The 20,219-nt window shown below is 39.2% G+C and overlaps 1 protein-coding gene across 1 annotated transcript in view; it reads left to right on the forward strand.

Moving 5' to 3' along the window:
• Positions 1-20,219, forward strand: part of Morc1 (MORC family CW-type zinc finger 1) — a 155,083-nt gene that overhangs the window by 79,105 nt on the left and 55,759 nt on the right. Inside the window, exons 15-16 of the mRNA XM_051150013.1 lie at positions 15,972-16,100; positions 17,996-18,101. Of these exons, the coding sequence (XP_051005970.1) occupies positions 15,972-16,100; positions 17,996-18,101 (235 nt within the window). The remainder of the gene's footprint in view (positions 1-15,971; positions 16,101-17,995; positions 18,102-20,219) is intronic.

Consider the following 20,219-nt stretch of genomic DNA (forward strand, 5'->3'; position numbering starts at 1 on the left):
CCCTTGAGTCTGGATTTTTTGGGTTTGATGGTCTCCTTGTGGAGCTCCTGTGTTTTCTGGGTCCTTCTATCTCCCTATTCTTCCAAAGGACTCTCAGTGCTCTTCTCAGAGTTTAGTTGTGAGTCTTAGCATCTGTCTTGGTCCTCCACTAGGTGGAGTCTCTCAGAGGCTGTCTGTGTTGGCCTAATATCCACGTATGAGTATATACCATTCGTGTCTTTCAGAGGCTGTCTGTGTTGGCCTAATATCCACGTATGAGTATATACCATTCGTGTCTTTTTGCATCTGGGTCACCTCACTCAGGATGATCTTTTCTAGTTCCATCATTTGCCTGCAAATTTCATGATTTCCTCGTTTTTGGCAGCTGAGTAGTATTCCATTGTGTAAATGTACCACAGTTTCTTTGTCCATTCTTCCATTGGGGGACAATTAGGTTGTTTCCAGATTTTGGCTATTAGGAATAAAGCTGCTATGAACATAGTTGAGCAAATGCCCTTGTTGTATGGTGGACCATCTTTCAGGTACATACCCAAGAGGAGTATAGCTGGGTCTTGAGGTAGCACTATTCCCAATTTTCTGAGAAAGAGCCAGATTGATTTGCAAAGTGGTTGTACAAGTTTGCATTTCCACTAGCAATGGAGGGGTGTTCTCCTTTCTCCACATCCTCTCCGCACTAATTTTCATCACTTTGTCCAATGACAGTTTTTTTTTTTCACACCCTCTTCAGCTTTATTGTTTCCCATATTTTGATGTTTTTAATAGTATATATTAGCTACATCTAATAACAGGTTTCATTCTGATGTTTTCATGTATGTGTAAACTGTGTTTCAGTCATATATGTTCAAGTTATGTTTTCTTGTCTCTCTCCCTTATTTCTCTTACTTTTAGAAACAAAATCTGTGTGAACTGGTCTTTTAGTTACTGGATTTTTGACAAATTTTAAAATAAATTATTGCAGGTTTTAAAAAACTCCTGAAAATTACAATGATGTAAGCATTACATTTTTGTCATTTGAAATAGTTCTGAATAAAACATTCTATATAAATCTAACAGTAAATTTACTATTCAGAGTTTTTCTCACAGATCTCTGTTGTAGAAAGTGAGACTTTTATTCCATATGAACTAACCCTAGATTATCCTAGTAATGTAATGAACTTTCAAGTCTCTAGTTACATACTCTGTCATAATTCTAAGTGTTAGCTGTGAGCTTTGAGCGTTTTACTCTTCACAGCAGTAACGGAATGTTTAAATCAGTCTCCTCTATAAATGCTAAATTAACATTTTTTAGTGAATTAATTGTGGTTTATCTGCATGACTTATTTCATTGGTGACTAGAAATACTTTAAATTTATTTTGAAAAATGAATTACTTTTTAAGTCCTAAAACTTCACTTTTGGCCTCTGAGTTACATGCAAAAGGGAAAATTTAATACTTCCATTAAGATGCAAAAACATAAGTATCAGTTAGTAAGCCATATACTTAAATATCCATTATTGTACACGACTTTATTTGTGAAGGCCAGCCTAAAACATTCAGTTATCATTGTTACTGATTTTATTTCTTGCCAGACTACTTTAGACAAGGATTTTATAAGTGCAGACTCTGAACCTGCTCCCTGCATTACAGTTTGAAAATGTCAGTACATGGGCAGCCTTTAGCATCAGTCATCAAAATATGTTGATTTTGAAGAGGAAAAAAATTTGCCATAGCTGCATAAATCCTCATGGAGTGTGTGAGACATTAAAGAAAATAGAAGCTGAGATGCTCTGTTTGCATTCTCTGCTGTCTTTCTGGCCTTGCTTAAGGGCTCATTTTCCCCAACTCTAGAATCCAGTTCACAGCAAGTTTGCTGTGATACCATGGTGGGCAGATGCAAGTGGTTCATCTTGGAGTGACTGTGTGTAATGGAAATAGTTAGAAAACTGTTTCTAACTCCTCAAAAATCCCCTTGATTTCTTTGCCTTGTTCTTTGTGTTTGCATAGAATAATAGACCAGGACATGACATCTGGGTGAAGGTCAGAGACAAATTTCTGGAGTGTATTTGCTTCTTCCACAATGTGGGTTCCAGGGATCAAACGCACGCTCCTTCACTGCTGAGCCACCTCACTGGCCTGATGCCAGCCCTGTTTATTTCTGTGTCATTTATTTGGTCTGGTCTTCCACATGTCTGGGCTAGTGCAATTTTCATTTCAGCCTTTAAGTGCTAATTCTTTGGCATCCTGTAACCCCTAAGAAGACATCTAAGGCAGATGGACTTCAGTTGTATAACTGTATATTAAACAATCCAAATAAAGCAAGCAGATACTTAAAAGATTCATGCCAGGTACCGTGGCCATGATACTGTGCAAAGCCAATGTCTTCTAAGATTGCATCATCCAGCAGGGAACAGAGGCATAAAGTGAAAAGACACGAGGTGTTAAATGGTGAAGGGTGGTGTGATCACAGAGTAGGGAGGATAACATCAGGCAGCCCGGAGCCTGTGTGCTGTGCAGCTAGCAACCTCCTGGGTTTCCCACTCTTACAGTGTGTGTGCTAGAGATCACCAAGGATATTCATCTTGCCAGTTAGCTGCATTGCGTTAACTGTCTTTGCTAATGTTTTCTGGCAGAGACTTTACTTCACCTCCGCTTTATCTCAAACAGGTTAATGAGGTGTCTTGTCAGGAGTAGTGGTAAGTAACATTGCTGCCTAATGCTAAGCTCCCTGCCAAAGCCATGCTGAGCTAAAAAGCATCGCTTTCCTGTGAGGGTCATGGCTGCGGGAAAGTGACATTTAAAGAAATGACAGATCCAATACAACTGCAACGTGTGTGTGTGTGCGTGTGTGTCTCTCTCATATTTCCCCTCCCCCTTTTCTGTGGTGAAATATATATAACAATAGTGACCATCTTTACCATTTTCGTGCAGGTCAATGTCATAAGGTACATAATACTGCATAGCTGTCAGCTCCATCTGTTCCCATTTCTGGAACTCTCTTGATCTTTTAAAACTGGAGGAAGTCAACATTCATGAAACAACAACTCACCCGCCCCTGTCTTCTATGTACTGCTCTTTCTGTGTGTTGACTCAGTGTCTAACAAAAGGGCAGTTCTACAGCATTTGTCTTTTGTGACCCACTTATTTTCCTTAGTTATATCCTCAAAGTTTATGTATGCTGAGGTATGTGTCAGAATAGTCTTCCTTTTTTTTCTTTTTAAAGAGACGGTTGACTGCTAATCCACATTCTGTATGTAGTGTAATAGTCATCTGTCTTTTTGTAGACACACCTGATCTACTGTGAATGGTGCTGCTGTGGACAGTTGTACAAGTTCTTTGTCTTAGCAGTTGCTGTTATTAACGCGAGTTCACCATGGTGTGCAGTAGACCTTTTAAATACACTCCTCATGATGTATCTTCCCCAACTTCCCTACAAGCCTCTTACAAACTTTTGTTCTACCTTTTGTTCCCATGAATTCAACTCTTTTTTCTTAATTTATTTATTTATTCACTTTAAATCCCAAGCATAGCCCCTTCCTTTCTCTCCTCCCAATCTTGCTCGCCACCAACCCACCCAAGCACATGAACTCAACTTTTAGATCTATATGTGAGTGATACCATGTGATGTCTGTGTTTTGAAGTCTTGTTTTTGTCTTAACTTAATACCCTCCATGTACACTGATGCTCTTGCAAATGACAGGATGTTTTTCAGTGCCAAATGTATATATTTACCAAGTGATACCTATTTATTAATAATGATATAATGAATGTGGGAATTAGATTGAGTCATGAACATACTCAATTCACTTCCTTTGGATAGATACACACTTTGAAGTGAGATTTTAAGATCATATAATAGTTCTAATTCTAATATTTTGAGCCACCTTTCTTATTTTCTGTTTTGGCTGAACAAACTTTCATTCCTACCAATAGTGTACAAGGTTTCCTCCTTTCTACACTTTTTCAAAAACACTTGGTCTCTTTCACTTAAAAGAATATAGTCTCAGTATCTAGCCATGGCTAGCCTGAAGCTTACTGTGTAGACTAGGCTGGCCTTCATCTAACTCTGACCTACCTGCCTCTGCCTCCTGGACTTAAAAGCATACACTGGCTAGCTTTCACTTTCTTCATAATATTTATCCTAGTAAATGTGAGGATAAATGGCCTACATTTTCCTGTATATCCAAAGGTACTGTTTCAGGGCCATTTGATAATGGTGGCTTGTGGCATTTTCCATTTTCCATTCTTCCCCCAGTGCATAGGGATTCCAAACACTCTACATCCTTTTACACTTGCTGAGCTTTTGTTTTTTGTTGTGTTTTTGTTGTTTTGTTTTGTTTTGTTTTGTTTTATTTTTGGACTTGTTTTGTTCTGCTAGGTAGCTACCCTAATGGGTGAGGTGAAGTCATAGGTGTCTCTGATTTTGATTAGCATTTTCATAATGATCAAGGTATTGCATATTCATTAGTGTGTTTATTGGCCATTTGTATGCCTCCTTTGAATGTGTGAGCATACCTTTCCCATTTACTGTTTGAGATGAGTCTCACAGTGTAGTTCACATTGGCATGGAACTCACCCAGGCTGGCCTAGAACTCACAGAGACACTCTTGCTTCTGCCTCTTAAGTGTCAAAATTACAGAAGAGACCCACCACACCCTGCTCCTTTTTTTTTTTTTTTTTTGAGTTGGGTTGTGTTTTTGTTGAACTTTGAGTTTTCTATATAATATGAACATTAGTCCATCATTAGACACACGGTTCACAAATATCTTCTTGTGTTCTGTTGACTTTTTAACCTGTTGATAGTGTTTCTGAGAAAGCTTTTTCATGAGCTCCATTTTGTCTATTATTTTATTTTGTTGTCAGTAATTTTTGTTATATCTAAGATGTAGCCAAGTGCAATGCTGTGATGTTTTTGTCTTGCATTTTTTATCATAAAATGGCATCATTTTACACCTTACATTCAGACAGTAAATCCATTTTGAGTTTATTCTCACGTGTGTGATGTTCAGAGCCCAGGGTCATTCTGTTATATGTACACATTCAGTTTACTTGGCACCATTTATTCAAAAATTGTCTTCTCCCTGTCGGAGGATCTAGAACTTTTGTCAGAAATAATTTGGCTGTGTCTGTGAGTGTGTGGACCCTGCTGTCTTTACAGGTCCGTCTTTACAGCCATGTTACATTGTTTGGAGTAGTGCAGTGTTATAAAGACTTGATGTCAGGAAGTGCGAGTTCTCCCATTTTGTTCTTCTTAAGGATGATTTTGACTGTTCTGGTTCTTTTAAGCTTTTATGAAAGTTTTAAGAAGACTTTTCTGTTTAAGAAAAGAGGATCTTGGGATTTCCATAGGGACTAGGTTAAATAATATATATATTTTTGGCAGGATATTGGACTCAATCCTACATCTCACAGTATGTAAATATTATATGTTGCTTTACTCATGTATTGTCAAAATCTTTATATTTTATAGCTTTCATTTATGAGTTTCAGTGTTAGTTCCTAAATACTTTATTCTTTTTCATACTGTATTTGTAAATTAAATAATTTTATTAACTCCCTTTGGATTGTCCTTTGTCTATAAAAATTTAATCACCATGCCTGTCACAGACCTAGGGGAGGTAAATAGGGTGAAAGAAGGATGGAGGGAGGAATGGGAGGATACAAGTGAAGGGATAACAATTGAGATGTAATCTGAATAAATTAATAAAAAATAAAAAATTTTAAAAAGAAAAAAATTTAAACAATTTGTGGACAATGATTTTTTTCTTCTATTATATCTTGTTCAACTTGTTTACCTGTCCTAATAGGTTTTAAGCATGTGTAATGTATCGTAGATATTTAAGGTTGTGTCCGATGTAGAGACAATTTTACTATGTCTTTTCAAGTTGCATGCCTTTATTCTTTTTCTTGTGTAACTGGTCTAGCTAAGACATCCAGTATTTGGTTTAGTAGAAATGTAAAAGCTGGTATCGTTGTGTTCTTGTTCCTAGAGAAAACCTTGGAGGGTTTTTTTTTGCCATTATTATGCTTCTAATGCATTTCTCATATGCAGATTTTACATTGGAGTAATGCCAGCCTAGAGTTTTTAAAAAATATTCATTACTATAAATACATGCTGGGTCTTTCACAGATTGCTACATTGTTTGAAATGATTGTGCAGCTCATATCCCCCTTATTATTTTACTGTGGTCCATCCTATTGAATGATTTTGCACATTGAATTCGGGATTCATACTGCTTGGTTGTAGCATATATTCTTTTTAATGTGTTGTTGAATTCAGTTTGCTGGTTATTTTAATGAGGATCTTTGCATCTATGTCAGAAGAATGTTGACTTGTAATTTTCTTTTTTGTAGGATTTTGTTAATGAAGTTGGCATCCAGGTAATGCCTCCTTTATAGAATGAGTTACAAAGGAGTGTGTCTTCTGCTTCACTGTTTTTTAAAATAAACATTTGAGAAAGTTTAATGTTAGCTTTTCTTTGAGTAAGTCTGATGGCCAATGTTTATTTTCAAGTTGAGAGACTCTGGATCCAGCTGGGAGATGCGCTGCTGGGCGTGCCAATGAGACATTACCGTGATTGCTTTAATTGATGTGGGAAGGCATGTGTTAATTGGGCATGGGACCCTTCTCTGGGCGTGGTAATCTAGGCTCCCCACGAAGAAGCAGAAAGTTGCAGCAAAGCGTGTATTCGTTGCTATAGCATCTTCACTGTGCATGGGATGTGACTGGCTACTTCCCCTGATTCCTCGACTTCTCTGCCATGATGGAGTACCTTAAACTATGAGCTAAAATAAACCCCTCCTCCCTAAGCTTGCATTAGTCAGAGACTTTACTACAGCAACCAGAAAAGAAACTGAAAAGTAAGCTCCGTTCCACAGTGTGCTCTTGATTACAGATTGAAATTACTTACTGGTATGAGTCTATCCATATTTTCTGTTTCCTTTTGGTTTCAAGTGACAGGATTTGTTTTCTTTTCTTCTTCTATTTAATTTGGCCACTACATGTATATTCTTGATTTACTGCTGTATCATTCTTGTAGAACTGGCAGTCATGTCCCTCTTGTCATTCACTATTTTAATGGCTTGAATCTCTTCTTTTTTCCTTAGCCCATCAAGCAAATGTTTGTCACTTAAATTCTTTTGAGAACCAAATTTTTATTTGATTGATGTTCTTTTTTATTTATTATTTATTAAGTGCATCTTTTATCTGCCTTTTATTTACTTCTTTCTGCCAGCTTTAGGCTTTGTTGGCTCCTTTTCCCATCCTCTCATTTTTAAGTTGTAAAGTTTGGTTTTTTACTAGAGATCATCTTTTCTTATGAACACTCACAGTTGTAATTTACTCCATAACATTGTGTTGTCTGTAGTATATTGCAGGTTTTGCTGATGTTTTGTTTTTAATTTGTTGATAAGTATTTCCTAATTTATTTATGATTTCTTATTTGATTCATTGGGAAATAATTCTGTTAGTTCTTTTTGTCAGCTTCATACAAGTTACAATCATCTGGGAAAAGGAAGCCCACTTGAGGAACTGCCTCTATCAGTCTGGCCCACAGGCAAGTCTGTGAGGCATTTTCTTGATTAACAATTGACTTGAGAGGTATCAGCTGACTGTGGGCAGTGCCACCCTAGACAGGTGGTTCTGGATTGTGTAAGAAAGCAAACTGAGCAAGCCACAAGGAGCAAGCCAGTAAGCAGCGTTCCTCAGAGGCTCTGCTTCAGTTCCTGCCTCCAGGTTCCTGTCTGAGCTCCTGCCCTGACTCCCCTTCTAGATGTAAACCCAAATAAACACCTTCCTCCTCTAGTTGCATTTGGTCAGTGTTTCATCACAGCAACAGAACAAACCAGAACAATGCTTAATAGTACTTAAGCTTAATTTCCACACGTTCGTGGATTTCCCAGCTTTTGCTTTCTGTTTCTTGTATTATTCTTTCCTTTCACTTTTACCCTTTCATATTTTTCCCTGTAAAAAATGAAATCAATATCTCTCTCTCTCTCTCTCTCTCTCTCTCTCTCTCTCTCTCTCTCTCTCTCTCTCCCCTCCCCCCCTCACTCTCTCTCCCTCCCACATTTATTTTTGATATTATAATATGATCACAGCATTTCCCCCTTTCCATTTCTTCCTTAAATCCATCACACATACCTCCTCCTCCCCCAAATCTCTTTCTCTAATTCCTGGAAAAGTACATGCTCTCATCCAGGCTTTTTTTTTTTTTTTTCACATTCCTAAGCTCAGAGATCCTTTCCCTTAGACTTCTGAGCTCAAGGCCTACCAGCCACACTGCCATGCCTGACACAGTAGGGGTTTGTTTCATTTGTTTTTAACATGATATCTAGTTTCATTTTATTATGGTTAGAGAAAATCCTATGTATGCCACACATATTTTCTCTCTTTTCTGAATTTGGAAAGATTCACTGTGTTTAGGATTCAGAAAGTTTCTATAGCTAAAGTGTAGTGTAGTGAGTCAGGGAGGAGGAATGGGATGAATTTAGAATCAAAGATGAAAGATAAAAGAAACTCTAAAAGTTTTTACTAGGTAGTTTTTATTTTATTATTGGTGCTGAGTACTGAGGATTGGACCCAGAGCACTGTTCATGCTAATAGTTGTTTTACCACTGAACTTTATCCCTTGCTCATTTTATTTTTAATTGTTTAGTTATTTATATTGTTTATAGATTAGGTTTTTTTTTTTGAGGTAGGGTCACACACTTTAATCTAGGCTGTCATGAAAGTCACTGTGTAATCTAGGTTGTCTTCTAACAAATAGCCATCCTCCTGCCTCAACAGGATGAGCACTAAAATTATAAGTGTGAGGCCCCACACCCAGCTCTAAGCCATATTACTTAAACCATATTCCTGTGGTCTGTGTGAGACTACTGGTTGTAGAGGCAAAAAGAGAAAGCAGAGAATACACTGTGCTATCTTAAATTCTATGCAAGTGAGGGAGCCAAGGGCAGCTGCATGTCTGGAGTCACAGGGAACGACACAGCTATTAGCTGTGGCTCCCATAAAAACATACCATAGGTAGCTCCAATAGAAAGTTATTTCCCAGTGGTGTCAGAGGCTGCAAAGTCCACTGGCAAATTACACCGAGATGCCTTTCACCTGGAGGCTTCTTCTGGCTTCTAGATTGCTGCCATCTAGCAGTTAAGCTCAGTGACCTCTGCCGTGAAGTCACACAGGTAGAGAAGACAGACTCTCTGCTGTCTCTTCTTGGGGCTTTCTCTGAGGATATTTTTCAGCACTGAAGTCTTGCAGTGTCTCTTGTCTGGTATTTCTATTTAAGTTTGTTGCTTTAGTTCAGACAAAGAGATCATGGCAACTGGTTCCTACTGCTTGTACACAGCAGTGCCGTGAACATGGCTGTGTATTGCTCTAGCTTCTTAAAGCTCGTGGGACTTCATTTTTAGATCTGTTCATTTATTATAACATATTTTACTGTTTTGTTTTACTCGTTTCCTACCTGCCCTTTGAATGGGTGGGGGCGCTAATAAGTGAAATTCAGGCAAGCTTTTAGTTAGAATAAGGAAAAAGGGAGAAGGCCCCCAAAAGAGTGAAACATCACAACAAGTACTACAAAAACACAAGGCACCATTAAAGACTATTATAAACAACTATACATCAACAAATTGGAAAATCTACATGAAATGAATACATTTTATATACCTATTTCTTTCTAAAATTGAATAACATAAATAGCATAAAAACTGTGTTATGAGTGAAGTATTCAGTCTCTTTTGTAAAACTGTTTTTATTATAATTTTGCCAGTTTGCTTCCTCTATTTCTTAAGCTTATTGTTAGGTGCATTTGTTGTAATTGTTTTATCTTCTTGCTCTTTTGAACTCTTTATTAATATATAAGATTCTTTATTGCCTCTTGTGACCTATTTTGTTTTGAAATCTGTTTTGTTTAATGTCTTCAGGGTCATGCTTGCTCTGTTTTAAAAGGTTGCTTTTTGCAAGAAATATCCTTTTTTATATTTTTATTTGTAACCAGTTTCCATCTTTGACTCAAAAGAAATGTCTTTCTTCATTGTCTCATTTGCAGCTAATTTGCATCTAGACAGCACATATGGAAATCATATTTTTAATTCTTTCTAATATGTGTCCTTTGAATGAAGACAACATTCTATTTACACTACAGTAAGTGCTGATAAAGAGGGGCTTTGGTCATTGTGCTAACTGTTTTCTGGATGCCTTACAGCTTTTTATTTGTTCATTTCTTGTTTTACTTTCTCCCATTGTGTCTGCTTGATTATTATACTGAAACCTTAAATTCCTTTCTCACTTGTTTTCAGACAAGGTCTCATTATGCAGCCCAGGCTGGCTCCAACCTTGTGATGCCTTCAGAGTCCTGGGACTATAGACATGCACCACCATTCCTGACTTCTTTTCCCACTTTCTGTTTTGTACTGTCATTTTCTTTGTGTGTATCATAGTTAACACCTAAAGTTATAACATTCTAATTTGAACATATAGTAGCTTTATAGTCACCTTACTCTGTATGTGTATTTCTTGAACTTTTTCTTTTATAAAATTCTGGCTTGCTTTGTATGTTTGTTTGCTATAGAGAAAAAGAAAGGGCATGGAATTAGATGGATGGCGAGATGGGGGATGGGGAAGATCTTAGAGGAGTTGTGGGAGGGAAAATTAATGATCAGACTATATTGTATGAAAACAAATTTATTTTCAGCAAATATATATTTATGTGCATACACCATAATCAGCATCCTCTACCACTCAGCTATTGTTTCTACTCCTGTCTTTATCTTTACTTATCTTTATTATGAAGGGTATTGATATATGTTTGATTTTGTCCAACCTAGAAGTTCTTAAGGTTCGTGGATATGATATTTTTATTAATGCCTTTTATCAAATACGGGGAAAATTCTGTCATTATTTATTTAAACGATCTTAGTTTATATTTCTCCTCTTTCTGGGAGCGTGTGTGTGTGTGTGTGTGTGTGTGTGTGTGTGTGTGTGTGTGTGTGTAGTATGAGTGGGTTTGTGAGCATGTGTGTGAGCATCCAACCAGAGGCCTGATGTTGACATCCAGTCTCTTCTTCATCACTCTTCAGTTTACTTTTTGTAATGAAGTCTCTCACTGAACCCAAGCTTACCAACTGGGCCAGGTTGCCACTCAGCGAGTCCCAGGGATCTTCTTGTCTCTGCCTCCCCAGTGGCGACCACAGGCGTGCACTGTCACATTATGCTTTGTAAGTGAATGTGGAGGGCCTGAACTCAGGTCCTCAGGCTGGCACAGCAAGCATTTTATCAACTGAGCATCTTCTTAACTCCCCCTTCTAGACTTTCGACAGCATGAATGTTGGTCCACTTGGTGGTTGTGTCCTGGCCTCTTAGACTTTGTTCATTTCTTTTGGTCATTTTCCGTTCTGTTCCTTATATGCATATACCTTTCATTATTGTGTCTTCAGCTTCACTGGCTCTCTCTTGTTCCTGCTATAATTTGCACTTGAACACTTCTGGTAACTGTCCATTTGACTTCATAGATGGCTTTGCTCCAGAATTCTTTTCTGCCTCTTATTAATACTTGTGTTTCTCTGGTACTTTCATTTTATTTTATACCATTTTCTTGATTTTTTTTTCTCTTTTAGAATTGTTCTGAATATTTTGTAGATGTTTTTCAAGGAAAGCTCTGTTGGCTTAATTTTCCTTTTGCTTTGCACACTTTATGATATTGTTCTTGAAAAAAATGTGTTGAAGTCTGGTAGCATTGTGACCCTGGACACAGATTCTCATCTTTGCCGCCTCTTGTGTTTTACTGTTGTGGGGGATCTCTGGGCAGAGGATCAGCTTGAGGTATAAACTTAAGTCTTCTCGGGCATTTTTGATCTTCTGCTACCTTCTGGTCACTAAAATTTCTTTTGTACACATTGTTACTTTTGAGTCTAGCTTGACAAGCATTACTTCCAAAAGAAGGAGCATGGAAAAAATGAAAGGTTTAGAAGAAAAAGGTAGCATTTCCCCAGATCTCCTGGAATCATTCTAACCAGTGGAGGCAGAGCTTTTGGCACTGATGGAGACGCACAATGTCAGTGGCCGTCTCTTATCCTTTGCACCTGTAGACCATAAGCACCACTTAGGGCAGAGGTCCCTGGTATTGGGAAACTTTTGCTTACTCTGAGTTCTCAAAGTGTGCACCAGCTCCTCCAGGGACTCAAGCATATCTTGCTGTCACGGGGTTAAGGTGTACAGCATGGGTAGGGGCTACCATGTAGGAGCCGAACTGGCTGTAGGGTCCTTTAATAGTCTCGAAAGTTCCAAGATAGTTACACTCAACAGATTCTGCCAGGGATGTCTCTGTCTAGATGGTAAAATGGGTCTCTCTTTTGCCCTTCAATCCTTTCATTCTTTGTTTTAATGTGTCTCACATTTCATCTTTATATTAATCCTATAAGGCAAGTTACTGTAATCATTCACTTTTTATAATTGTAATTTATTATTTTCATTACATGTATTTATTTTGTTTATGTCTGGTGACACAGATAGAGGCTAGAGGAGAAACTGTAAGATGTGGTTCTCTTTTCCACCTTGTGAATCCCAGGCATCAAACTCATGTTGTCCGACTTGGCGCCAAGCACCTTTGCCTACTGAACGATTTTTCCTGTCCAAAACCCACTTGATGTATAAGAAAACATAGTGGGTTGCCCAAAATTATGCAAATAATACATATCAGAGTTAGCATTATTCCGTGTCTTTTAAAGCTAAAGGATACCCTTGAGATAGGAAAGACAAAATAGATAACATGAAGATTAGAGATGCAAACTCTTGTGAGCCACTTCCAATTCAGGAGAGTGGTCCTTCACGATCTAGAGAAGTGGAGGGCGAGGTAGACTAAGAACAAGTAACAGGCCTGTGGGGGAATATAGCTCAGTTGGTAGTAGTGTCTCACATCACATGGCTTTGGTGAGTTTGATTCCTCCCAGCACCACATAAATTTAGCTTGTTGATGCATGTATTCAGAGGTGGAGGCAGAGATCAGAAGTTCAAGGTTGTTGTCTTGAGATTCTAGATGAGAGAAACATGGGAGAATGGCAAAGTAGAAGGATCCAGAGGGTCCTAGAAACCTACAAGAAGAACATTATGATAGGCAGATTTGGGCCCAGGGGTCCCGCTCAAACTAAGGCACCAGCCAAGGACAATACAGGTGGTAAACTTTAAACCCCTACCCAGATCTAGCCAATGGGCAGAACATTCTCCACAGTTGAGTGGAGAGTGGGGTCTGACTTTCACACAAACTCTGGTGCCCCATATTTGACCACGTCCCCTGGATGGGGAGGCCTGGTGGCACTCAGAGTAAGGATAGCAGGCTACCAAGAAGAGACTTGATACCCTATGAGCATATACAGGAGGAGGAGGTCCCCCTCAGTCACAGTCATAGGGCCAGGGAGTAAGGGGAAAATGGGAGAGAGGGAGGAATGGGAGGATACAAGGGATGGGATAACTATTGTGATGTAATATAAATAAATTAATAAAATAAAAAAAGAAGTTCAAGGTCGTTGTCTTCATCAGTATTCTCTTGCTGAAGAGACACCATGACCAATGCAACTTTTATAAAAGAAAGCATTTACTGGGGGCTGGCCTACATTTTCAGAGGTGCAGTCCGTTATCGTCATGGTGGGAAGCAGGGAGGCACACAAGCAGACATGACGCAAGAGGAACAGCTGGAGTTCTCCATCTGGATCTGCAGACATTGAGCCTGGCTTGAGCTTTTGAAACCTCAGAGCCCACCCTGTGTGACACACTTCCTTCGACAAAGCCACACCTCCTAATGCTTTCAGATAGCGTCACTCCCTGGTGATCAAGCAGTCAGATAAATGAGCTATGGGGGCCATTCTCATTCAGACCAGCACAGTCATCCTCAGCTACGTGGGAATTTCAAGGCCAAGTAATAATGAAGGGCAGAAAGTGTGTCTTCATTGAGAGCTCACCAGGCATGCCTAAGGTGGACCTGAGGATTTAGTGAGGAGACAATACAGGAATTTAGGGATCTGTAACGTCTTTTAAGAAGCCTAGCTCATGGAGAACATCTCTTTTGAAGACTGACTTTTTAGGCACTCAGGTCTTAAAATTAAGCATGTAGTATTCAGAACCTGAGCTTTACTGGGGACAGTAAGGTATAAAGAATCATTTATTTGCGTTCTGTGTAATTACATGGTCATATGTAAAAGTTGCTGGAAGAATGGCCATGTATCCAGTGTCTCTAAGGCTTATACTACAGAACACACTTTAGAAATGAGAACATTGGCAACAATGCCTTCTATGCATTGATTTCAGAAATTTTATAGCCATATGGCCAGGCATTTAGTGGTTCTCACACTAGACAAAATAATAAAACATGTTTTTATTTATTTATTTTAATTAAAGACCCCTTTAAAAAATAGTACATGGCCATGCAAAAAATATTTAAAATGTTCACAAAACATAAGAAGTAAAAATATCTTCCCTCATAACCCTTTTTCTTCTCTAAAGATATCTACCACTGGGCATGGTGGCGCATGCCTTTAATCCCAGCACTTGAGAGGCAGAAGCAGATGGATGGATCCTCTGTGAGTTCGAGGGCAACCTGGGCTACAAAGTGTGTCTAGGTCAGCCAGGCCTGGTACACAGAGAAACTCTGTCTCAGGAAAAAAATCTAAAAATTAAAATAACAATAACAACAACAATAATAATAATAAATAAAGATACCTACCATTAAAACTTTGTTGAGGGTTGGAGAGATAGATCAATGGTTAAAGATACTTGTTGCTCCTATAGAACACTAGGATTTTCTTCCCAGGACCCACATAACTAATTCTAGTTCCGGAGGATTTGACATCTTCTGGCCTCTGTGGGCACACATGGTACACATGGTACACAAGCATACGTGCAAACAAAGCACCCATACACATAAAAATACATCTTTAAAGTTTTTTAAAATAAAAAACTTTGAGAAAAGTATGTCCAACCTGACATATATATGTACACATTTTGTAAGTTACAAAAACATTGTACTCTAGGATTGTCTTATATCTTTTAAAAAATAAAAGCTGTGTCTTGTAGAACCTGGTAAGACTCTACAGTTAGCTGTTTCTCCCTCCTCTTCAAGAGGCTTAGGGTTCTTCCACTATTTGAAAATGAAGCTTATCAGAACCCCATAAGCTTTTACATTATTTCCAATGTTTTACTATTCTAATAATGCTCTAATGTATTCACAGCTGTGCAATTTCTAGATCAAAGGACAAGAACACAGTTTTCTTAAGAAATTCTGATATTGGAGCATTATCTTCTCTTCAAGGCTGCCAAATACAAATAGCCAGAGCACTATGAATATAACATTTACATAATTCCTGGTTGTTTCATGGTCCTTCTCGCAGTATGTAGTTTATTATGTATGTGTATAATATAAATGTATATGTAAAAAAAGAAAAAAAAATAAAAATAAAAAATAAATAAAGAAAGAAATTCCGATGGTCTTCTAAGGTGAGTGCTACTTCCAAGCAATAAGGAGTATAGAACTTGGAGTTAGGGTACAATATAAAACAGCCCAGGAAGAAACCAGAACCAGGGATGATATAAAGCCTCAGGAAAACTCTGGCTGTGTGATTGGAATGTTAAATATTTGTGGCAATAATTTCAAGGCGCCTTTACAGTTCAATTAGCACAGCTCTTCCTGAGGATTTTTTAGAATAATATTTTAAATGTCACTGTGCTTTATTGCAACAATAAAAGTGTAACTTTTCATAACCGCTGTTGTCTGTGGTTTCATTGTAAAGATAGTGCGCATTTACTGTATGTGATCTGTAAATGCAGGAGAATAAAAACCAGTAAACATATTTTATCTGCGAAGACCTGACTTAGATATAACCAATACATCAATTATTTTGTTTGTGCTATGGCTCCTACACAGTTGAAATAATACTGTATGTGTTAATCACCTTGACGTGTTAACTTACTTACTTTGTGTTTATATGGTCTGTTGTTGCTCCCTCAGGTAATAGAAATCTAGCTCTTTTTTGGGATGAATTCAAATACCAGTATAGCAAAGACCCAGACAGATCTTTAGAGTCTCTCCAATGCCAAAGAAGACAAACCATGGCTATCCCATTCATCCTACAATGCGGTAAGTGCTGACTGTCAAACTCACAGATATTCATGGTTTCTGAAATGTTCAAGTCATAGTGATAAGGAGATAAAACAGTGTAAAACATGGAGTTTGCTTCTAAGGAGTTACTACTGCCCAGGCAAGAGTTTAAAGTAAGTGCAACAGAGGGGATATGGGGTAAGTAAAGGATTAAGGGTAAAGAGGTCTTTGAACATGCAGTAAAAAAGAGTGGGGTGAGAAAACGGAGGCATGGTTTCATGGCACCGGCAGTGTACGAGGCAGCCACTATGACAGGGGTTTGAGAACAAGGACAAGGCAAAGGGAAAGATAGCTGATACCAGCTGTGCACCTTAGTTGAATTGGAGGACTAGAAAAAGACACTTTCCTACTGTTAATATAAAACACTTTCCTACTGTTAATAGGTAACACCGTGTCTGAAACTAATAGGAATTCAAATAGGAATACAAAATAATGATGATTTAGTAGCGGAATAAGGATGTGTAAATGATGAAAGCTGGAAGTATTTCCTTGGGTAAATGCCTTTCTGAGGTCTTGAATTCCAGGGCAAGTTTTCACTTTGATAAACAAACAGTGGGAGGAATTGGGAGGTCTCAGTAGGAGGACAGCAACAGCCTGTCACCCAACATTTGCTATTCCTCCCAGCCACTGCACAAAGGGCATGGAGTTGAGGACAATGTACTATCACCCACAATCCAGTATATAAGACAGACAAGTGCCAAGAGAGCGACTCCCCATGCACCTTTTTCTTCTGGAAGCATCCCATGGGGAATTGAAGAGTCACATGTAACTTGAAATAAGGATGGTTTTGTGCAGGGCCAGGAAAGGTCAAACTTGTGAGAGTGGAGACTGTTGTAATAGAAGACCTAGGTGAGAGATGTAATTGCCTGAGCTAATATGTGGCAGTGAGATTTAATAAAAGGAACATATATGGCTTGTTTAGAAGTGTGAATGAGATAATTAATGACAGTATGTGACAGCCTGCAAGGTGACAGCGATAATGGCCAATAATGACTGGATCTTTGGTGTCTCCCAAATAAATACAGTCTCCAGTGGCTAAGGGCTGTGTGGGATCTGTCATCAGATATCTCTGAGGATTAATCACTTATTTAGGAAATGGGACTAGTGCTTATAAAGTTGTGAACATATGATCTAATAAGTGTCAAGTTTGCTAAGTGATCAAGAAAGCGTTCAGCGGTGTTGATTTTTATCGTCATTAATACTGCAAAGCCATTTTATCCTCAGCTCTTCTTTATATAAATATTAGCAAAAATCTCATTTTTTACAGATGACTGTACTGAAACAGAAATTAAGTCATTTTCCCAAGATCCACAAGCTGTAGGAGGTGGTTCAGTGCTTATCGGCTGGGCAAACTGTTTCTGCCCAGGAGTGCACCAACTGTTTACTTCTGTGTCAAGAGGGAATCCAGGATTAAATTTAGGCTTAGCCTAAAGGCAGCTAAGTGCCTTGGGCCTAAAGGCAAGGAAGGAGGAATTGTAAGGGGGAATGTACCAGGAAGTCAGAGTTAGGGCTGTGGAATGCAATCAAGGGGAAGAACAGATGGAGCAGGGCAGTGTGTGAATGACTTACAGACCTTGGCTTTCCCTTTCCTGTCAATTGTGTGGTTCAGCGTGGAGGGTGGAGCGGACGAGAATGGGCTGGAAACAATGAGAGTCTTAGGGAGAGGGAGAGCATCGTGATGCAGCTGAGCTGGAGGGAGCTGCAACAGCAGTGATGGTGGTCGCACGTTTCCTGGCGAGCTTCTCCCATGGAGGCCTGGAATAGATGTGTTGGGTGTGGGGTGAAGGCTCACTGCTTTGGGTGTGTCCGAACTGACACTTTAAAAAAAAAAAAAGATGGATTCACTTCTTTTATGTTTTTGTCTTGATGGTCAGATCTTTGCCTTAAATGGAGAGTCCTGCCTTCCTCTTCTAATTACCAGGAAAAAGAATTTCTGGACATATGGATTTGTGCTAATAATCCCAACAACCTGGAAAACAGGTAGTTTTGATCAGTTTTCTGAAAACTTTTTTTTTTTTAATCAATTTAAAATTCCTAAGCGTACCTTGAAGCTGTTAGTTGTGGAGAGTTTTTTTTAGCTTGGAAGTCAGTTTCTCTTTAAAGCCCTTTTCAGCTGCTTGCTGTATAGGAGAATATTATTTTGTTAGTATATTTCTCAGCCGATTAAAATAGATCTTCTAAAGCAAAGCTCAGGTCCCGAGGTGTCTGCAGGGCACCTTTCCAACCGCGTTCTCACGGCGTACACTTGATCTTGCAGGGGTGTTTCTGAGAGGGTCCATGCAGGGGCACTAAACGGTTAGACTGTGGGCGTCCCCCCTCAAGTTAAGACCTATATTGATTTCATTGCTTTATACGCTGGAGGAAGAAGTTCAGACTAAACCGGAAAAGGACCTAATTCAATATTGACGGCTGTCAGTGTTCTTACAAGCCCTTTTAGACTAATACCTTTTCCCCAGGGAAAAGGAGTTAGGATTCCTTTTTAATAGAGGCACCCTTGCCCCAGCAGGGCTTTTCTGTACAGCCTCCTCTAAGTCCTTAGGGCTAATGGGTAAGTGGCTTGCTATTGCTAATATGGACACTGGGGTAATAAGTCCTCTTGAAGTATTTTTAATCCAGCCCTGAAAACAAATCACACAGGCTTGGGAAGCTGTCCTTCACAGCTTTCTCTACTTTCAATTTTCCACCGACCCTGAACTGGCACGCTCTTGACTTCTTCTCTTAGCAACTAGTGATGCCTCACAGAGCATTGCAGAGTCATCTTCAGGACTACATTAATTTTGCCCCTTTTACACATCGAAATAATACCACTTGCAAGGGGAGGCAGAGCAAATGTCGTTGTGTTGTCAGAAAACTGATGGACCTTGAAAAATCTAAACTCCACCAAGTCCTTCTATTTATAGTTTACTGAAGCCCCCAAAACTTTAAACACAGTGACACAATTTTGACCGTTTGTATTTCGTTTCCACTGCATATATTAAAATATGCATAAAACAGCAGCAGTAGGCTTAGCAAGACGTAAACGCATCTAACGGAGAGCGGACTTTTCCTGCATGGGGAACTCACAGTCAGCGGTGTAGCTAAGATGACTCCTGGGGGAGACTAGGAACCCCGTTCTGTGATCTCACTTAGTCCCCTGCTTCAGCTTCACAGCCTGGGCCTGCCTACCTGAGGAACGGGGCTTGAATAGGCCCCGTGACATAGGCACTGTTAAGTTTAGATAGAATCATATGAAATAAGTTCATAGAAACAAAACGATGTGGTTGTGTATGAGGGCGTGTCCTATGAGTACAAGAGCAAGGCATGAGATGAGACAGGCTATGGTCTGCGCTTACAGGGAAGCACAGTTGGTAGTTCATAGTTGCTTCCTAGTGGCCACGAAAGTCAGCGCCGATGGCTTGTATTTGAATGAACAATGGTCTGTGTAAACAGAACTTGAGACAGGAACACCAGGGCTTTCTCTTCCATCTTTACAAAAGCTCTGTGAACTCATTCCATTTCTGAGAGAAAAAAGCACAGATACACAGAAGACTTCAGTGACTTGTTGAGGATTCCCCCCTGCAAGCTGAACTTGAAACTGAGAGTCTGATACAAAGCATCTTATGACTTCCTAAGGAACCCAGTTCCACATGCATTACATGCATTTAATGACTGAGGCCATCTTAAGCATGGTAGTGTTCAGGGCCAGCAGCTTGGACAAAGTGAATGGAGCCAGTCTTGTTTGTTTTCCAGTTTGAGCACAGAGGGAAAGTGCATTTTTGTCAGTCTCTGAGAAACAGCCATCAGCACGCACCCATTATATTCATGATCAGCGCTCGTCTGTGTTGAATGCAGGGAGCACCAGCAGTATAAAAATGATGCCCGTTATTTGGCTGAGCCAGAACCCCCTGAATTTTTAAAAAGGATGCGAACTAGATGTTGCACTGCATATTAAAATTTATGTCCAAAAGCCCGTGGAGGAAGACAGTTGAATGTGCTTCATTTTAATAAAATACTTAGGTTTCTCTGTTCTGAATAAAAACTTAACGCGGCCGTGCGGTGCTATTCTCAAATGAAACAGAGCGCTGTGTGGGTAGCATCCCACGGATTCATGCAGTCGGT

Source organism: Acomys russatus, chromosome 8 (genome assembly GCF_903995435.1).
Source record: "Acomys russatus chromosome 8, mAcoRus1.1, whole genome shotgun sequence".
Lineage (NCBI taxonomy): Eukaryota > Metazoa > Chordata > Mammalia > Rodentia > Muridae > Acomys > Acomys russatus.